Below are 22,571 nucleotides of genomic sequence, written 5' to 3'. Positions count from 1 at the left end.
CCTTCCTCCATACTACCTATTACCCTAGTCTAGTATATACAGTCACGAAATTCAATACGTAGTAAATATGTATCCACAGATAGTTGCTAACCACTAGGACCGCTACTATCGCCTCATTACAGACAATGCGAAATACTAGTACCTGCACAGTCTATTGTTCCTAGTACCATCAACAACTCAAGCTTAGTCACTGTATATACTAGACTGTGCTATTACTAGCCTGTATGTTTCTTCTTATATAAGGATAGTTATATTTAAACATAAAAGATACCACATTTCAGGTTCATTAATACTCGAGGGCGAAGGGATTTTGAATTCCGGTCGGAATTTCTGGTGCACAGCAATGAAAATTCGTCTATTTGAACTCCGATCATTGTATAGGCTATGAAGCTATCTTGCTACATTTGTATATTCTCCTGTTGATCTGTACATTAAATGAATGTCGGTTAATTCAGAATGAGTGAGTTCTTCCATCACGTTAAATATTGGCGAGTGAGCTTCCTAAAAGTTCAACAACCTTTAACTGGCTGCGATAGAATATTTATGGTGGAGTACATATTATGGAAAGACATGAATGTAGTTTAAACTGACACCGTTTCATAGTACGATTATTCATAAAACATCAGACCATGTACGTGAGACAATTATGGAAAAACTGTTAACACAAGGGAGAAAGTAAAATAGGGTGTTATTTTATATGCATTTTTCTTAAGCAAATATCAAAATATTTGAGCGTATACACCTTACACCACGTATATTAGAATCTTTGACTCTACAGAAGGTATTGATCATATTATAGTCCCGTCGCTCTTATTTCCGGAAGCCAATCACGTTGCAGGTCGACTACATTTAAACGTGTGCGTCTTGTGATTCGCTGCTGATGACGTTATGCACTTCCTAAGGCTCGATAAATACTTAATATAATCGCCCGCCATTTTGGCTCTTTCGTTGGCGTTCGCAGAAAGCACAAGAGGACGTTGAATTATTATTTTCTCAATTACAGTGTGTTTGGTTTATTATCATAGGAGCTACGACATGAGGAGGAGTCACGCCGGAAATAACAGCGACGCGACTATATATGTTTTGATAAACAAACCAAATAATCGTCAAGCAAACAGACTTTCACACTTCTTGGTATTGATGTTAAGTTCTGATTTTAGTAGAGCATTAAGGAATTAGCAGTTGCTCATTCGCAGTTCGTTAAGGAATATGAGGAATATTAAAAAATAGGACGTTAGGTATCTAAAATATTCAGACTCTCTACGTGCTGCTTTCTCCAAGTAAGAACTAAGATATCAGCGCTGCCGCATCCACAGCTCGTACGGTGTTCTTCATAGTCAAAGTTAAATGATGGATTATCTCTGTTAATAAATTACCACCTGCATACACGACGCTAATGCATGTTCACTTCGGGGGTTACGCTTGTGTGCTTAAGAGTTCTTTCGATAGTAATGCGCAAGTTAACTATGCGGCATGGAGTGTACGCGAAAGATGTTAAAACTTTTAATATATTTTTAACGAGACTTCGAAATTGTCTACAGTTTATTTTGTCCATGCAGTGTTGAATTTCCTATTTTCTGCCTTCCAATCATTCAACAACGAAACTAAAAACAGAAAAAAATACGTAAGAGTAAATAAACAAATAAACAAACAAACAAGTAAATAAGTAAATAAATAAATAATTACATAAATAAACAAATAAATAAATACACAAACAAAATAATAATCAAATAACCGATGAAACAAACAAGCGATAAATTAAAAAAGCAATAAGTAAAAAAAAAACAAAGAAACAAAGAAGCAAATCAATAAAAAAAGAAAAATAAATAAATAAGTAAATAAATAAATAAATACACAAACAAATAATAATCAAATAACCGATGAAAGAAACAAGCGATGAATGAAACAAGCAATCAGTCAAAAAAACAAAGAAACAAACAAATAAAAAACAAAGAAGCAAATCAATAAAGAACGAAAAACAAACAAACAAAACAGACAGACAGACAGACAAAACAAACAAACAAACAAACAAACAAACAAACAAACAAACAAATAAATAAATAAATAAATAAATAAATAAATAAATAAATAAATAAATAAATAAATAAATAAATAAATAAATAAATAAATAAATAAATAAATAAATAAATAAATAAATAAATAAATAAATAAATAAAAGTATCTACTGCAGTGTAAGCAATGGATAAAGCGAACACATTTTTACGTTGCATGGGAGTCACGTTTGAAAGTGTGAATCATACCGAATACATATGGATGGACTGATTCCCGAATGTCTTAAATAAATCCCGAGCAATTTCAAACGTTATGTTCGACGTTGTTCCCACAATTCGAACCTAAGCTACACTTGTAAACAGCATTAAGACTGACTAATTATGGTTAAATACTGAATTCCTGTTATTTTTTAAATTTGATTTTGTGACGGCAACACTAATGTTAGAATTAAGATTCCAATATGATCAGACTCACTTCATCGAGGAGGAAACCTCGGAATCTTACTTGAACGGCATGCATGAATATTTTTACTTGGCTTGGCTTTTCGAGGTCCGGACCTTAACGGAATCTTGTACTTAGACTTGTTTTGACACACTCTACACCTTATATATATATATATATATATATATATATATATATATATATATATATATATATGCGATGCTGTTTAAGTCCGTCAGGTGACTTGGATGGCATTCGTGAATCCGATGCTGACAGGTGGACCATCATTCCTTAGCCCTGACAGATCCAGATCTCATTCTTAGACGAATATCTGATAAGCTCAGGGACCGGAGCCCCATTATCAGATTTGGAAACCCGTACTACCAATAAGGGTTCACCCCAGCCTTTTTTTAAATATTGCAGATGACAGATGTAAAGAGCTGGTTTTGTTTTCACGCAATGTTGCAGAGAGTCCAGTCTCTTGTACGACCCAAAGAGTTCTTCTATGTCGAACAAGGACAGGGTGTCCACTGTGGTGGCACACGAACTAGCGCACCAGTGGTTCGGTAATCTGGTTACCATGAAATGGTGGAACGACCTTTGGCTCAACGAGGGCTTTGCTACATACATGGAGTACGTAGGCGCTAACCACGTGAGTATAGTATACCAGTGACTGCAACAGTGTAACACTGCTACGGTAACGTCACAAGGCACAAATAAAGTAGGGAAATACCGTTTAGTTTTTAAACAGTGCAATATAAATTACACATTCTTCTCCACTGAACATACTGTATTACTGGTGTTATAAAAAGCTATTAGCATTAATGAAAGTGTAAAAATTGTAAATTATGTTTTATTTAATGACTTGCAACTGCCGAAGTTATACAGCGTCGCCGGTGTGCCGGAATTTTGTCCCGCAGTTCTTTTATATGCCAGTAAATCTACTGACATGAGCCTGTCGCATTTAATCACATTTAAATGCTATCGACCTAGGCTGGGATCGAATCCGTAAGCTCGGGCACACGTAGTTAGTCATGAATAGGGCCGTGACATCGGCGTATTTGTATTAGTCTGAAGTGAACATACGACGCCCCGGACAGAATGTAGTCTACGTGTTTCAAGTAGCCTACAGGCAGCGGAAGCGAATTTGACACACCTAAGCAAGCACGTTCCGTGTTTTGTATATGATTATTGCGTATTATAAAATAAAGACAACACAATTATTGTATAATAAGGCCTAATATCGGAAAGGTCCAAAATGTTGGTGAGGTTGAGAAATCATACTTAAATTGACACAAATGTGGTAAAACATAAGTTTGAAAAAATGTTTTTTTTTATATTTAGAGTTTTGCATTACAGTTTAGAAAGCCGAAGACGTGTATGGCGTACAATTTTTCTTTCTTAATATTTAACCGTTACATTAATTTATTTATCACATCAATTTCGTACCTTACTTTTCTTGCATGTTGTTTGCCTGGTTTCGGTTCCTGCTGCAATAAACAACAACATTCATTTTCAAAGTTTCAAATGAAAATGACCGCCGAGTGTCGGATAGTACAACCTTGTATGTGGAAAAACTGCGTTCAACATCGGCTGAAACCAAGGGCGCATATGTAAAATATTTCATATTATCAATTTCATTTCTACATCACACAGTAATACAAAAAAAAACCGTGGTTTCAATTCATTATACAAAATTGCAAAAGTTTTATCAGATGACAAGTGCGATCGTTATAAACTTCTGTAAAATACAGCGCAAAATAGCAATTTACATTCAATTTATTTAAACTATTAGTAGCCAGTGGATAGCAAGAAGGCCATATTAATAGCTACTTTGCGCTGTATTTTACAGAATTTTTACTTGAAACCTCATTACCCAATTTTGACTTACACCACTTTTGCTCTGAACGGCTCAAATAGTTCTATTTAATTTGACTACTCATGCATGAAGAGACTTTATAATACAGTAATTTTGATGAAAATATCAACTGACAGAAAGGCGGAATTCACAATAAAAAGAGTCCACACCTATGGAGTAACGGTTAGCGCGTCTGGCCGCAAAATCAGGTGGCCCGGATTCCAATCCTGGTTGGGGCAAATTACCTAGTTGACGTTTTTTCCGATGTTTTCCCTCAATCCAATATGAACAAATGCTAGGTAACTATTGGTGCTGAACCCCGGACTCATTTCACCGTATTATCATCTTCATCTCATTCAGACGCTAAATAACATAAGATGTTGATACAGCGTCGTAAAATAACCTAGTGAAAAAAACAATAAAAAGAACATTGGCAATATCCGTATTCACGAATATCTGGAAATATATATGTACGTATTATATTGCATTAATGTAGAACTCCTTCTGTAGGCCTACTTGGTTTACTAAGAATTAAAAAAAATAAAACATCATCTTTCAGGTGGAGCCAACCTGGCAGATGTTGGAGAAATTTGTCTTCTACGAACAGCACTACGCAATGGCGCTGGATTGCCTCAAATCCACTCACCCCGTATCCATCAAAGTTGACAACCCAAGTCAGATCTCCGAAATTTTTGACTCCATTTCCTATAGTAAAGGTAAGTGGATTTATGACTATCTATTAGACCAGGCATGTCAGAAATCAGACACTGAAAGTGCAGTGTATGTGCGCGGAACGCCGGTCTGTGCAGATTGCGTCATTCACGTGTTGCTCTTACCAGTTCTTAGTCGGAGGGATGTACAAGAATTTATTCTGCGCTTCTAGTGTTCAATTAAATTAACATTTGGACATTATAAACATACTTAGCAGAAAGAAAAAACACAATTATTGTCAGTGTCTATATTTGACAATAATTGTAACATAAGAAACAATAGATTTACTCAGTTACAATTCGCAAAGCAGTCGTTTGTAACGAATCATTTATTTATATGATTTGTATACAGTATTTTAAGAAAATATAAATATTGCAGTAATTTCGAAACAATAAAAAACGAACACAGTATTTCATTTTACGTAGTAAGTACTGATTATTTCAAAGTAATACACTTTCATTGTTCCTCATGCATTGTTGGGACCATTGGTGCACAAATGTTAAAGAAAATATTTTACTCCCAATTACATGCAATACGACATTGTGAGACTTTTACACTGGAATCATTTCCTTGCTGTATATTAATATAAATTCACATTATTATTAATAAATTGGATAAATTAAGCTTGAATTTAAATTAATATATAGTTTATTTGGAAAAAGTTGAAAGCAAGTATCAGCAAGTTGGGAGCGTTACTGAATTGAGTTAAAAGAGTACTTCACAAGCTGTGAAGCGAGGACATTTTCTTTATGTCAAGTTTAAAGATTTATTAACGTAAGTGTATTAAAATAATATAGTAACGTGAGATGGAAAATTCGCCATTATATATTATTTTTCCAGAAACTTTTTCCGCCTTACCAATAGTTGCTTTCTTCCTTCCCTTACAACCTCAAGACCCTCACATGTATTCTTCACTCAATATTCTCATCACGTACCAGCTTATCAAATAAAAGTTGTAAGTCGCCTAACCATTGATGGCTGTGTTAGTACAGACTCCAAAACAACATCATTGTCATGTTTGTCTTGCCGTGAGAGTACTAATTAAGAAATAAGAGCTGGCGAATATCATATTTTGAGAACTTTACTAATCTGATTTAAATTCTCACATCACTATTAGATCCACATGATATGATGAAAGCCTTTCATTTTTAAATAATTACTGTTGGCTGAGGAAAACATCATAACAGTTATGTTATATGATTCGTGATTTATCTTCTTCGTTATATCTGTGGACTCCTCACTTTATTTTTCATAACGCATCCACAATCACAGCTCAATGAGCACACCCGTACTGATCTGTGTTACTGAAACCAAAGCTGCTCTGCTACTGCAGGTAATGTACAGCCCTGTCGCGTTCCCCTCCAAGCCGATTCACTCCCACCAGGTAGGGGAATAGGAACTGCACATCGCACAGAGACCAGTGCACAATGTGCAGGGTTTTGACATGCCTGTATTAGACCATCCATTTTCAAAGGGTGTGCTGCGAATGATGCGCTGATGTGCCGCGAGAAAATGAAAATAGTAAAGTTTGTTGTAAGTTATACAGTATTATGGAACTGCTTTATAATATACTTTATTGCACGAGCCAACTTTTAGTAAATGAGCGAAGCAAGTTTCCTAATTTTGATGAATGCAATAACTGCATATACGCCATTCGGTATCTAGTGAAATCTACCTGCGCGACAGGGAAAGAAGAAAGTGGACTGAGAAGCTTCCTTAGGTTCTTACTTTATGCTACGGCGCACGCATGCATTCGGTTTCACGAGATAACGAATGACCTATAGCATTATAAACGTGTTTCATACGCTATATTTTGTATGAAAACATTATAAATTAACCAATAAAGAAATAATATATGAAATTTCTAATAATGCTTAGTTTGAAATCATGGTCTATGAAGAATGACTGCAAATATAATTGCACGGAAATTAATTTAATAATGTTAATTTTATGGCATAAGTTACATTTTATGGTACGTAATATATTACGGCTCAGGTACAATAACGTGGCATATATTTATTAACAATAAATAATGCTTATAATGTTGGTGTGCAAAAAACTGCTTCCTAATTGGTGAAGTTTATATAGGCCTACAAGTACTCGCCATTAGTAAAACAAATATTGTAATTAGTGTTCATTATTCTATTTATAGTATTGTTTTATCATCTGTATACATCAGAATATTCAAATGGTAATTATTTTTACCTGTATGTCCAGGTATGTTTCAACTATGTATGTATAAATAAACACAGAATCTCAGTAACTGTTTCTATGGTGCCAAATGGAAATGGAGATTACTAGGTAATTTCTTCTTAATAAATGCTTACGACCAAGTAGGGCCTACTGGGAACGCCCAGTTTCAGAGTTGCATTCAGGGTTGGTCCACGTAAGCCTACCTGCATGACGACCATTAAAGGGCTGCCTGGGCTATTTATTTTGAATTATAGAGCTGCAAATCCACCCACTTATCATTCTAGAAACTTTTACAACTGAGTTAATTTATGGTCATAATCCAGAAAGACTTTCCTCCATCTTACTGCATAGAATCACTAAACAAGGCCCCGTACACTAACAGAAAATTATTTATATTGTCTTACAGGTGCTTCACTTATACGGATGTTGAACAATAGTTTAACAGAGGATGTCTTAAGAAAAGGATTGTCGCGGTACCTTAATAAATGGTGAGTTTAATTTTCATGTAAGAGCAAATAAGAGACACCATCATTTCTGTTTTGTCACTGATTCATTTTGTCATTACTATAAGAAGTATATTAAAAGATTATGAAGATTCGCAAAGTAAATATATACTCCTTTGAGGAAATTGACGTCATCAGCATCACTAATGCAGGAAGGAAAGCCTTATCAAACTGTGTCTCAGTTACCTATCAATAACAGAAGACAAACGAGATGCATCACACCTTACATACAACAGAGACAAATTTAGAATTACATTTAAACTGTAGATCAATGCCTATTAAGAACAGTGTGTTTTACACTATTTGCCAATACTAATCCTGCATATTGAAGGTTGAAAAAGAATCTAACTGATAAGGACTGAATGAAGTTCCAAATGCAGTTTCATGCTATTTTGGGAGCTTTGTTTCTTACAGTTCGTATGGGCAGCTATTTATTTTTTTGTACTTAAACTTCACTTACAGTATTCAAGATTTCTCATCGGGGTATCGACTTGATGGTTGCTTTTGGAATGTTTCCTTCATAGCTTTTTTTTATAGGTCTTCTCGAAATTATATTAGACCAATAGTATGGTGGGTATCCCGTGACGTAGCATCTGCTAGTTCTCCACTTACAACAACACAGAACATTACATTGTCAGTAGACAAACGTAAGTCGTTCGTTGACGGTCTAATGGTTGCCATGATAGCTGTTGGACAGAAGTTTGAGGTTCAAATCCGATCGAGGCTGATAAATGCTATGGTTTCCTCCAGGAGGTAATTAATTCTGTGGGTCCTGCGTCTAGATTCACGATATAACCTTATAAAAGAACTCAAGAAGACCCCAGAAAAAATTTGTTGTCCATTTCTAGCCCACGTTGAATTTTAACATTGGACAATCTCTGCAGTTGATAGCGTTTTTCCTACATGAAAACTAGGTGTCTTATTTCGCCGGTATTGAATAGAATATTTAAGTACAAATTATGAAAAGAAATTCGTTGTACCATAATGCGTTTTTGTTTAATAAAATACATTAATTTTCACAATATGAATGTAATTTCAACATAAAACATAAGTAATAAGTACAATAATAAATATAATAATAGAGGACAATAAATTCTCGTTTACAAGACCTACCAAATTTCTTTGTATTGTGAAGATTGCAAATAATGTGATATAAGGATTAACAAGCCATAATTAAACAACGAGCCAAAGTCAGGATAGGAGAAGAAATGTCAGAAGGAAGTGAAATAGGGAGAGGAGGACTTCTAGGATGCCCTTTATCACCTACCCTGTTAAATATCTACTTGGAGGATTTAGTGAAGAACTGTTTTCAGAAAATGGGAGGGTGATAGTAGAAGGAAGAAGAATAAAGTGCCTAATATTTGCTGATGATATGATGATATTAGCAGAAGAGAAGACCATACTAAAGGATATGCTATTGGAACTAAATGACAGCTGTGAGCAATATGGGATGAAGATAAATGCAAATAAGACAAAGACCATGGTCATAGGAAGAAAAATAAAGAAGGCAAACTTGCGAATTCTAAATGAGGCATTAGAGAAAGTGGACAGCTTCAAATAATTTGGGGTGTACTATAAGCAGTAATGTGTGCTGCTGCCAGGAAGTCAAAAGGAGGATAGCAATGGCAAAGGAAGCTTTTAATAGAAAAAGAGGCAACTTCTACGGACCTCTGCAGAAAGAACTAAGAAAGAGGCCAGTGACGTGCTTTGTATTTTTTGCCTTCCTCTTAGTCTCTGCATATGATCCATATATCTTAATGTCGTCTATAATTGATATCTTCTTCTGTCCTGAACTCTTATCCCGTTCACCATTCCTTACAGTGCATCCTTCAGTAGGCAGTTTATTTTCAACCAGTGATCCAACCAATTCATTTTTCTCTTCCTGATAAGTTTCAGCATCATTCTTTCTTCACTCACTCTATCAAACACAACTTCGTTTCTTATTCTCTCATTTCATATGCTTCATTCTTCTCCATTTTCAGATTGTAAATGTTTCTAGTCGTTTCTCTTCACTTCGTCCTAATGTCCATGTTTCTGCCCCATACAATGCTACACTTTAAACAAAGCACTTTACTACTCTCTTTCTTAGTTCTTATTCCAGAGGTCCGCAGAAGATCTCCTTTTTCTATTAAAAACTTCCTTTGCCATTGTTATGTTCCTTTTGACTTCCTGGCAGCAGCTCATGTTACTACTTATAGTACATCCCAAGTGTTTGAAGTTGTCCACTTGCTCTACTGCCTCATTTAGAATTCGTAAGTTTACCTTCTTTATGTAGGCCTACACGTATTAACCAATAAATTACTTAGGAGCAAAAAAGACCCAATCTGAGTACATTTATTTTTCTTGCTTCAAAATTGTATATACGATATTAAAAATTCTACATATTTGTAAATTCTCGAAAATAAAAAGGAAACGAATGATGTGTGGATATTATGTATATCTTAATTGCGTCTTTTTTTTACTTCCCAGGAAATACAACAATGCTGAAGAGTCAGACTTGTGGCAGGCCCTGACGGAACAGACGCGGGAGACGCCCGACTCCTTCCTGCCAGTCAACGCGACAGTCAAGGAAATAATGGACACGTGGACCCTGCAGGACGGCTATCCAGTGCTCACTGTGACACGTGACTACAACTACGGCTCTGCCACGCTGTCCCAGGTCTGGTTAACCAGTGATATCTGCATCTTACCATTTGTGCATGCGCAGGTTGTTTTTCACCTGATTTATTCTTTCTCTCATAAGTTCGTTCGCTTTTATCGTAAGTTTCATCGCTATCATCTATCAGTAAGAGCCTAAAGACTCTATACCCGCTGTACAGCTAAGTTATTGAAGTTACTGAAACACCTTTGCAAGATAGGATTTAACAACCAGACCCGCTGTTGGATATGTCACTTCGTGTTTGTCACTGACCTTGGCTGCATCAGTGTGGACTTGTTAACGGTGTTTGGAAACATGGAAGATAAAAAGGAACATTATCGGCATCTTTACTTACTTACAAATGGCTTTTAAGGAACCCGCAGGTTCATTGCCGACCTCACATAAGCCCGCCATCGGTCCCTATCCTGTGCAAGATTAATCCAGTCTCTATCATCATACTCTACCTCCCTCAAACTCATTTTAATATTATCCTCCCATCTACGTCTCGGCCTCCCAAAGGTCTTTTTCCCTCCTGCCTCCCAACTAACACTCTATATGCATTTATGGATTCGCCCATACGCGCTACATGCCCTGCCTTTCTCAAACGTCTGGATTTAATGTTTCTAATTATGTCAGGCGAAGCGTACAATGCATGCAGTGCTGCGTTGTGTAACTTTCTCCATGCTCAAGTAGGATAACTTCATCCGTTTTAGCCCCAAATATTTTCCTAAGAACCTTATTCTCAAACATCCTTTATCTCTGTTCCTCTCTCAAAATAAGAGTCCAAGTTTCACAACCATACAGAACAACCGGTAATATAACTGTTTTATAAATTCTAACTTTCAGATTTTTTGACAGCAGACTAGATGACAAAAACTTCTCAATCGAATAATAACAGGCATTTCCCATATTTATTCTACGTTTAATTACCTCCCGAGTGTCATTTATATTTGTTACTGTTGCTCCAAGATATTTGAATTTTTCAATCTCTTCGAAGGATAAATTTCCAATTTTTATATTTCCATTTCGTACAATATTCTGGTCACGAGATATAGACTTTTTGGGGTTTACTTCCAAACCTATCACTTTACTTGCTTCAAGTAAAATTTCCGTGTTTTCCCTAATCGTTTGTGGATTTTCTCCTAACATACAGTATTCACGTCATCCGCATAGATAAGAAGCTGATGTAACCCGTTCAATTCCAAACCCTCTCTGTTATCCTGAACTTCCCTAATAGCATATTCTAGAGTAAAGTTAAAAAGTGAATCTCCTTGCTTTAGTCCGCAGTGAATTAGAAAAGCATCAGACAGAAGCTGCCCTATACGCACTCTGCTGTAAGTTTCATTGAGACACATTTTATTTAATCGAACATCTTATGTTGTTTTATTACACTAAGGGTAGAACCCCCTCACAAAACAAAATGAAAATTTTTGTTGTGTATGGAGAAGATTCAGTGTCGAATCGGGTATTTCAAAAGTGGTTTTCTCGATTTAAAATTGGGAATGTCTTCCTAAAAGATAAACCTCGCAGAGAACGACCTGTGGTTGCAGACGTGGACAAAATAAAGGATTGTATTTCAAGCAATCCACGGATAACTCGGGAGATGGCGCAGGAGCTGAATATATCTCGTGCTAGTGTATCCAGGCACTTAAAGAAGCTTGGTTACTTGAAACTTTGTGATATATGGGTTCTGCAGGAACTAAATGACCGAAATTTAGTTCAGCGCGTTTCCATCTGCGATTCCTCATTGCGACAAAATCAAAATGATGATTTTCTGAAACGGCTGGTGACAGACGATGAGAAGTGGATACTTTAAGACAATATTCGAAAGGGAAAATCATGTTCTACGTAAGGTGAGCCCCCAATGCCAGTTCCTAAACCAGATCTTCATCCCAGGAAAGTTATATTGTGCATTTTGTGGGACTGGAAAGGAATACTTTACTATGAGTTTCTCCCAACTCGTGAGACCATCAATTCCGAGAAATACTGTTCTCAGTTGGAGGGACTGAAGGTAGCCCTTCAAGAGGAAAGATCTGAATTGGTAAAAACTGAAGGAGTAGTCTTCCATCACGACAACGCCAGATCACGTACTTCAATGGCGACCCGTCAGAAGTTGTTGGATTTCGACTGGGATGTGTTACCCCATCCGCTCTATTCTCTAGACATTGCCCCATCTAACTACCATCTATTTCGATCCCTGCAGAATATCCTGAATGGTAAAGCCTCACTTCTTGGAGGAATGCAGGCTCAACAAGGAAGTGTTCATCAATAAGAAAATCCCTATGTTTTGGAGAAATGGAATTTATAAACTTCCAGAAAATTGACAATATGTTGTTGCTAATAATGGGTTATACTGTGGGAAATAAAGTTTGTTTTTTAGAATACAATAAGACGTACTATCTTACTTTCTCTGGTGTGATGACCTTCAGCGTATTCCGAATCTCACCGGACCTGTGGACAACAGTGACGTCACGCTGCAGCGAAATAAGAACAAAACTGCTGAAAGTATCGATGGCTGTCATGGCGACTGTATAGGTTGTTGTCTGTGCTACTCTAGCAAAATTTTTCGAAATTTCCGTACTGCCATCTCGTTCAAAGAAAAGAGAGCATAAACAATTTATTTCTTGAACCGGTAGTAATAACTGGTTCGTTGACATGTTCGCTCATAAGCCATTAACATATTGTTTTTACGTTGTGCTCATTACAAACAATACAGCAGACTAAAGCAGAACACACCGCCATGACACAACAGTGCACGATGTTATTCGTCTAATTCCCGCCCTATACAAGAACCAATCAGATTCACTGATGACGGCTGATGGAGACTGCCACCACCTCTGCAAGCTGATGGCACCAGTGCGACACCAGTGGAGCATCAGTGACTCCATCGGTGAAATTCGGAACTCCGTGATGCTATCAGATTGCTCAGCTCTGAGATTCGGAATACGCTCCTTGTGTTTCATGTTTCGAAACTTCCATAACCCACCCTAGACTTTCGGCAACTTCTCTGTCGTGCCTGTGCTGAGTGTGAGCAGAGCCCTCAGGGGAAAAGTAACGCAGAAAAGAACAAATTTATGAGACAACCAGATATTTGGAAATAAAACATGTTTCGTCCCTGCGGTAACCAAGTGGTCTAGATCTTCGGCTTGATACTAGACGGTTCGGGTTCGAGTCCTGCTCAGAAATCCATAGTGATACTTGCTGCGGACAAGTTCGCAGCTGGGATTTTTCTCGCGGTTTATCCCTTTTTCTCACGTTACTCATCAACATCATTTCGTCAGATTTCCATTATATTATCATTTTATAGCATTCCTCGATCGCCGCTGGCGACGCACGGCTGGTCTATGGGAAAGAGGAGTTGAACTTGAGTATAGTCAGCTGATGTGGCTTGGGAATGCACCTACAGCTTGTGGGTGGTCGTAATAGTTCTTTTAAATGGACGTAGCGCTAGGGTTCGCCCTCATCGTTATAGGATTGGCATCTCTTTTCACGAATCCATTTGTTACGAGCGAATGAATTAAATAAATTTCTAATACAGGCTATTTTAACATTCATGTAACTTTGAAATACTGATTTCCATGAACAAAAAAATAATATTCGAATTTTTTAATGTAAGTTACATTTATATGTCATTTTATGAATTTATGTGAAACATTAATTAGGCCTACATAAATACTTACATGCTTAAACAGAACAATTTATAAATTAAGTTACATGTCTTAAATTTTGGTTACAGAAAATTGCCTTTTATGTGTAGGCCTAATGCTGGAAACGAAAGTTCAGCTTCATGTTAATAACAGTCTTTATAAAAACGAGTGTGCATCAGTCTCAGTCATTTTTTATTTGTTCTGAAGGCCTGGATCGGGACCTCGCAGAGTGAGGTTGATTATGGGGAATAATAATAACAATAATGATAATAATAATAATATAATAATTCTTTATTTATACTGGCAGAGTTAAGGCCATAGGGCCTTCTCTTACACTCTACCAGGTCACAAAGTATACAATCAGTGAAAAATTTAACAAAAAGTTAAACAACAGAATACTAACATATTACAAAAAAAAATGATAATAGCATAATAAATCGACACTAATCAACATGAAAATAATATCATAATAAAAAAAAAAGAAAGTAAAATACATTGGAATATAGTAAAAGCAACTCATTTAATACAAATAGTTAATATGAAAAACGTAAGGAAGAATATAACAAAACGTAATGTAATAAAATAACAAAAAAATAGAAATACTAAAATTAAATAAAATTCAGAATAAAAAGGGTATGATAATAAATTCATCTGGTGATCAAGAGAACAAAAAGGGGAAAGGAAGAAAAAAGATATTTATATATTTTTACAAAACTATCGGAGAGAAAAGTGCTTATAACTGAAAGGAATCAGAATTGAAAAAGTGCAATTTTAGTTTATTTTTGAAACTAGACAATGTCCGACAGTCTCTGACATGTTGTGGTAGAGAGCTCCAGAGATGAGCTGCAGAGACTGTAAAAGATGAAGAGTAGAAGGATGTTCTGTGTTTAGGAATGGAGAGTGTCATATGGTGTTGTGAGCGAGTATTTATTTCGTGATATGAGGACAAATGTTGAAAACGAGAAGCTAAGTAGCTAGGGTTAGAGTTTTGAAGAATATTGAAGAGTAAAGTGAGAGAGTGAATAGTTCTTCGTATGGCAGAATGATGACTATAATGGTGAGAGAAAAACGGGAGAACCCCGAAAAAACCCTAGTACCCGCCTTATCCACCACAAATTCCTTAATGACTCAGACGGGGATCGAACCCGGGTGACCATGGACAAGCATTCATCATCTTATTAGGGTTCATATGACATTTAAATAAATATATATTTTGAAGTGTGGTAGTTGAAGAAGATACTGAAAACGGTAATGTTATTCACAACATGTTAAAGAAACAGAATTATTACGCATTGCGTAAAACGTGTAATAGGAAAGTATGTAATCTTCTTGACATTCGTATATGAAATATTGACATATGTGAGGAAAAATGGAGTTTGTAAAATTTAGGGAAGCAGAACAAACCAAAGAAAAACCCCCATTCACCGACCTCGTTCACCACTAATATCACTCCAGTCAACTCTGGGAAAAGAATTCGAATCCTCATGTTAAGGCGGCGTTCCTGCTTAGAGCTACGGTAGAGGCTTCTTTATGAGTTAATCATTATAGACCAGCCGTGGCGAAGAAGAGTTCGTGCGCCGAGCCACTGTGTAACCTGCAACGTGCACAGCACCTGTGGAGGGAGGCGGACACCCGAAGGGGAAGTGAAGTAACTGTCTGACTCAGTAACGGATTTTCTTTTTCCTTACGTCCAGGATTTAAATATAATTTTATACAGTACAAGGCTACAAACTAATGTTTCGTACGTACAACGAAAAGAGAGATGTACAAGAAAACATAGGCCACATTATCACGACCTGAAATTAACTGTCATCAGAATGTCTCTGCGACAGAGTTTCAAAATCAGGAATTATGTCGTTTACTGCCAGACGTAGTTGATCACGAAGGTGTTTGTCTGTCAGTCGTGATCTACATTTGGTTTTAACTATTTTCATTATTGAAAATAATTTTTCACAAACATAAGCTGTAGCGAACATGGCTTCAACAGAGCAAGCGAAAGAACGAAGCTTCGGATACTTATTTTTGACAAAGATTTGAAAAGTTCAACATCTGTCAAGTCCTTACATCTAGCTTTCATTGCAACAACACATTGTAAATCTATGAGTTCAAATTGAAGATCTAACCGCATCATTCGTACATCTGCTGAAAAAGGGTCGACGTACAGAGATAATAATAATAATAATAATAACAACAACAATTATCTTTCAATGTTTCATAATGTGGGTGACATGTAGTATAGTGCCGTTTCATGTTATACAACCGTTTTCCTCGTAATACTTGTGAACAAATCATACATTTAATATTCTCACCATACTGGCAGCAAAAAATGCGTCCTCCCATCCTACTTGAAACTTTCGTTTTTGTAGATGTACAGTACATGTATTGGAGAGAGACATTGCGACGATACGCCACTCGCAGATCAGAGGCAAATACAAATGGAACGAAGTTTGACTCCAGTAAGTGAGAGGGTGGGGGTTGTGGGAGGTAGAAATGCTCAGCTATCACTGCGAGCCACAATGTGCTCGTGATTCGGATTTTCGCCGCGGCTGTTATAGACTGTTGCAATTTACATCGAACGTTTCTTTTACCAATTCGTTTGTAGTCTTGAAATGTTTGAGATAGCCTTGAAAATTTCATTTTTGAACGTGGTATATACAATTACATCTACGTTTCTCTCTACTACTACTATTATTATTATTATTATTATTATTATTATTATTATTATTATTATTATTATTGTAATTTTCATCATAATACCTACACATGAAGTTGTTTCTCTTGTTTTGCAACAAACACAATGCAATACAATAAGGACAATACCTCTGACGTCACAAGGGCTCATGTTTCAGGTTCGTTTTACGCTGGACAACTCGTCCACGGATACTTTATGGTATATGCCGGTGAGCTACGCCACTCAAGAAGAGCTGAACGGCACCGTGCATAATTCAAGTATGACGTTTCCAAGGATCTGGCTCAAGACGGCAACGAAAACTATCTCCAACCTCACGGAGCCCAAATCGTATGATTCCTGGGTCTTATTCAACATAGAATCCACAGGTATAACAGTTGAATTTACACCGACTTCAAATCACTGTGAATGCTGCACCTGAGTTTCTTTTTAAATTGAAAAATTAATGCTACAGGTGGAGAGGCGAGACATGGCATGTGAACTGCTTTGGTTAATTGACGTTATCTACCGACACGGAAGTTCAGCTCACACTAAAACCTTAGCAGTATCTTCCTTCCATACCCACTGGTGATATAGTCATCGTGTGTAGTAAATTAAGGTCACAGGACAGGCCTTGCCTCCTCTACTATGCCTAGGCAATTAAATTTTCGTCCACCACGTTACGCACAAATGTCCGATAGGCTATAAAACAACATTTCTACATTTTTGGTTTAGTAACGATAACTTCAGTTTCAAAATGCATAAATGATGAACAAGAGTTCGTAGGACAATCGTAGTGGCTAAATTAATAATAATAATAATAATAATAATAATAATAATAATAATAATAATAATAATAATAATAATAATGTGGTGTCTTCTTGGTATCTCTTGTGAGGTTCAGACCTCTCTTCAGACAGTTGACTAAATACAGTGAACCCTCTCCTTACGGACACCCTCAAGATACGGACACTCCTCATATGGGGGCAGATTTTTATGTCCCAACTGAAATAATATAGAAAAAATGATAAATTCAACTCTCGTTTACGGACACTCTCAGATACGGACATGGACAGCTGTTTGCTTTATCTCCTGACTACGGACAGAACTTGGATTTCAAGACCTAATGTGTTACAAAAATGGAAAATTTTCTTTTGAGGACTGTACAGAAATTCCTTAACATAAAAGAAGACAATAAGAGTCTCGTAGGCTACCACTAGCCCAGTTGGCTACCCTTGTTAGCTGGAAGCGGGTGGATAAACAGTCATAAAATTTCGTTTAAAGCATGAAGTGATATATAATGCATGTTATAAATTGACTGTTGGATTGGGGAGCCTCCCTCCAAATAAAGGACACCACCCAAATGCGGACAGATTGTTACGTCCCTTCGATGTGCTTAAATGAGAGGTTTCACTGTAATAATAATAATAATATCTATCTAATGACTAATGTAATATGTAGCTAGTGGAGCCTAGCTGCCTTATCTCCTGGCCTAGTTGCCTAATCTCATGGCCTAGTTGCTTTATAAGTGGTGTATTTTTGGTATCACTTGTGAGGTTCAAACCTGTCTTCGGATAGTTGACTAAACAACAATAACAACAACAATCATCTATCTATTATAATAGAACTTTCTAAAGCGCTATAATTTGCTCCTCAAGCAAACAATGTATCATGTTGTTAATTTAATTTTTTTCCTCCATTGTTCCCTATCTAATGTATCTGGGTCTTGCAGACCTTTCAGTTGCTTATTTCTTCTTACTTCGTCCGTTCAATTTTCATTATGTCTTCCTTTCCTATTCCTTCCTTCTTGTTCGTATCGCATGATTCCCTTTGGGACCATTTTCCATCCTTTAACATGCCCATAGACTTAACCATTGCAATGTTTTTTTTTTTTTCATTTGCGGTATAACTTCTATCATATCTTTCTCTATATTCATTATCTACCTTTTTGTTATAGCAATAATAATATATTTTTCTCCATCGTTCCCTATCTAAAGTATCTGGATCTTGCAGATCTTTAGTCCTTTCAGTTGCATATTTCTTCTTACTCCGTCCATTTAATTTTCTTGAGATCGTCCTTTCCTATTCCTTCCTTCTGGTCAGTATTGGCCACAATGAAAGATGCTGTATCTTGCAATTTTTCCCTTGAAATTATTCAAATCTGCTTTACAGGAAGCTTCACCTGAAAGACTAGATTTGCATAATATATATGTCACTGTGTACGTTAACAGAAAACCACAATTCCAAGTCACACAGAGATTGTGTGCACTCGATGTGGGTCTCTGGCGTTTCGTCAGCCCACGCGAGTTGTGTGGATATAAAGGGAAAAGTTGAGACTGTGCCGGGTGGAGTTCCCGGGTAGCTCAGTGGTAGAGCGCTGGTACGTTCAACCAGAGGTCCCGGGATCGATACCAGGCCCCGGAACAATTTTTCCCTTGAAATTATTCAAATCTGCTTTACAGGAAGCTTCACCTGAAAGACTAAATTTGCATAATATATACGTACGTTAACAGAAAACCACAATTCCAAGTCACACAGAGATTGTGTGCACTCGATGTGGGTCTCTGGCGTTTCGTCAGCCCACGCGGGTTGTGTGGATATAAAGGGAAAAGTTGAGACGGTGCCGGGTGGAGTTCCCGGGTAGCTCAGTGGTAGAGCGCTGGCACGTTCAACCAGAGGTCCCGGGATCGATACCCGGCCCCGGAACAATTTTTCCCTTGAAATTATTCATGCTGTATCTTGTACATACTAATTAATTTTATATGAGCTTTTTCATTGTGAATTAGACATAATTTCTGTTGTTTTGTAGGGTACTATCTGGTGAATTACGACGTTCGGAACTGGGAGCTGATCGCAGAACATCTACTGCACTCGTCACCTGAGACAACGTTCTCTGTACTCACAAGGACTCAGCTTCTCAACGACGCCTTGTATCTCGCGCGCGCTGGGAAACTGGACTACGACGTGGCCCTCAACGTGACTCGATACCTGGCCACGCGCGAAGAACACTACGTGCCGTGGAGGGCCGCTCTTCAAAACTTCGATTTTCTCAATACAGTCCTCAGGGAAACCACTGTATACGGAAAGTTTCAGGTACTTGCAAGAAAACCAGTTAGTTGATTATTTAGTATCGAGCAGTTAATAAAAACGTCACTGAAATTCTTGTGGATTGATCACGGCTTGAATGATATGCATGTTCCTCATCCCGGCCCAGGTAGATGGCATTTATGTGTGCTTAAATGCGACAGGCTCATGTCAGTAGATTTACTGACATGTAAAAGAACTCCTGCAGGACAAAATTCCGGCACACCGGCGACGCTGATAAAACCTCCGCAGTTGCGACCTTCGTTAAATAAACCACAATTTAAAATTTTTATTTAGGGATACCGGCACAAGGTTCCAGAGCATTGCACTGCATGGTAGTTCCAAGCTCACCCAGTAAATTGGCTTGTACTTTAACGTGCAACCCACTGTGTCCTGGGACCCAAATGAGCTGTACTTTATTACTTCTGCATAAGTTTTTCAGGATAATTCTGCATTCTACCAGCAACTCGGAGACTACTCTGTGCGCGCTTAGTGTACCAGTAACAACAACAACAACAACAATAATAATAATAATAATAATAATAATAATAATAATAATAATAATAATAATAATAATAATAATAATAAATAGTAGTAATAATAATAACAATAATAATATGTAAGAGAGTCTAATAATAATAATAATAATACTATAATAATAAAAGTTTTATTTAACCTGGGAGAGTTAAGATCATAGGGCCTCTAATGCTCAACCAGGAGTAAAACTACGATACAAAGAACATTACAAATACAGCAAATGTAGTACAAAAATTGAAAGAGATAATTATAATATAATGGAAACAATTAGTCAATAGACCAGCTTTGTGATGTAGGGGTCAGCATGCTAGTCTCTTACGCAGAGGGTCCGGGTTCGATTCCCGGTCGGGTTGAATTTCCTGGTTGAGGTTTTTCAGGGTCTTTCCTCAACCGTAAGGCAAATGCCAGGAAATTCGGGCCACAACATCCCTGAATATCACCGGCCTCATTCATCACCGAAATCATATTCATAACAAATCAGTAATACATATACAGTCGCCATCTAGTTCACAACAATACGATCAGTCTCAACAATGGTACATAGGCCTTCGGATTTTAACCAAAGATTAACTCGCGATATGAATAAAGATGTTAAAGCGAGTACCATAAATAACAGCGAGGAAAAAAAGAGTGAATAGAAATGAGACATATTATATTATAACATATAACAAAAAAACATAATCAAATGTAAATAGTGAGTCAGAATGCGTGAGACATATACGATGTATAGAAATATGAGATAATAATAATAATAATAATAATAATAATAATAATAATAATAATAATAATAATAATAATAATAATCTAGTGAAATATATAACATTAAAAAAACATAATAAAATGTAAATAGTGAGTCAGAATGCGTGAGATATACGATGTATAGAAATATGAGACAATAATAATAATGATATTATTATTATTATTACTATTATTAATCTAGTGAAATATATAACATTTAGAAAAAAAAAAACATAATAAAATGTAAATAGTGAGTCAGAATGTGTGAGACATATACGATGTATAGAAATATGAGATAATAATAATAATAATAATAATAATAATAATAATAATAATAATAATCTAGTGAAATATAGAGCATACGATAAACACTACTTTTAGGTACACACAAAAAAGAAAAAAATTATGATAATAAGTAACAAGAGTTCTCTCATGATAAGCAATATAAGATAAATGTAACAAAATTAAAAAATAAACAGACAAAACAAAGAAAAAGAAAAACAAATGTGCTGAATATCACTAGAATATCTAAATGTGGAAAATACGTGGAAACACATAGCATTTGTCATAATATAACGTTGAGTTAGTTCGACAATTCGTCAAAACATAATTTTATGACTTAGATTTGAAAGATTTCAAGTTTCGGCAGCCTTTGACTTCAGGCGGCAGAGAGTTCCAGTGACGAGAAGTAATAACAGTGAAGGATGAGAAATACAGAGATCATGTGTGGAATGAAATTTGTAGCGCGTTGTCGCGTTGTGATCGAGAATTGATATTATAATATGAATGGGAAGTTCAATAGTAAGTTAAGGACATAATACAGTATTCCGATATGATAGTCCAGACTTTAAATTTCTTGGGTCATATTTTCGTGAAAAATAGTGATGCTAATTACTACTACTACCACCACCACCACCACCACCACCACCACCACCACCACTACTACGTAGTCGGTTATTTAACGATACTGTACCAACTACTAGATTATTTAGCGTCGATGGATTTAATGATAGCGAGATAGTATTTAGCCAGATGTGGCCTTACAGTCTCGAGAAAACCCAACCAGGTAAACGGTCGAAGCTGGAATTGAATGTACTACTATTTTATTGTTATCGTTTAATAACTACTTTATTATTATGATTACTGTTGTGAATATTGTTATGTACAGATGATTGCACGCATGTTTCAGATGTATATGATCAAGATGCTGAAAACGATTAAGATGACTCTGGGTTTTGAACCCAAGACCGACGAGCCGCAGCCACGAACTCTTTTACGCCCGAAGATTCTCTCGTGGTTGAGCAAGATGGATGATCCTGACGTCGTACTGTGGGCTAAGAACTTATTCCAGCAGTGGAGGAATTCGACTAAACCTGATGAAAACAACCCGTAAGTTATTGACGTGGCGTCAGCGGTAACGTGACGTGAAGGGAAGCGGTCCCTGTATGTATGCCATTGCTCGACTGGGCTTCGATACCTGTTGCCTACATACAGTGTTTCTATGGAATCACTTCCCCGAAAACGTCATCACCGCATGCCG

General features: G+C 36.6%; 1 protein-coding gene across 4 annotated transcripts in view; it reads left to right on the top strand.

The window, feature by feature from the left end:
• LOC138703095 (aminopeptidase N-like) overlaps positions 1-22,571 on the top strand; it is a 147,038-nt gene that overhangs the window by 105,938 nt on the left and 18,529 nt on the right. For all 4 annotated transcript variants that reach the window (XM_069830696.1, XM_069830683.1, XM_069830704.1 and 1 more), the window contains exons 7-13: positions 2,923-3,106; positions 4,872-5,028; positions 7,623-7,704; positions 10,189-10,378; positions 16,854-17,061; positions 19,482-19,765; positions 22,221-22,420. In XM_069830696.1, the coding sequence (XP_069686797.1) occupies positions 2,923-3,106; positions 4,872-5,028; positions 7,623-7,704; positions 10,189-10,378; positions 16,854-17,061; positions 19,482-19,765; positions 22,221-22,420 (1,305 nt within the window). The remainder of the gene's footprint in view (positions 1-2,922; positions 3,107-4,871; positions 5,029-7,622; positions 7,705-10,188; positions 10,379-16,853; positions 17,062-19,481; positions 19,766-22,220; positions 22,421-22,571) is intronic.

Source organism: Periplaneta americana, chromosome 1 (assembly GCF_040183065.1).
Source record: "Periplaneta americana isolate PAMFEO1 chromosome 1, P.americana_PAMFEO1_priV1, whole genome shotgun sequence".
Taxonomy (NCBI): domain Eukaryota; kingdom Metazoa; phylum Arthropoda; class Insecta; order Blattodea; family Blattidae; genus Periplaneta; species Periplaneta americana.
This window is presented reverse-complemented; position numbering and strand designations above follow the sequence as displayed.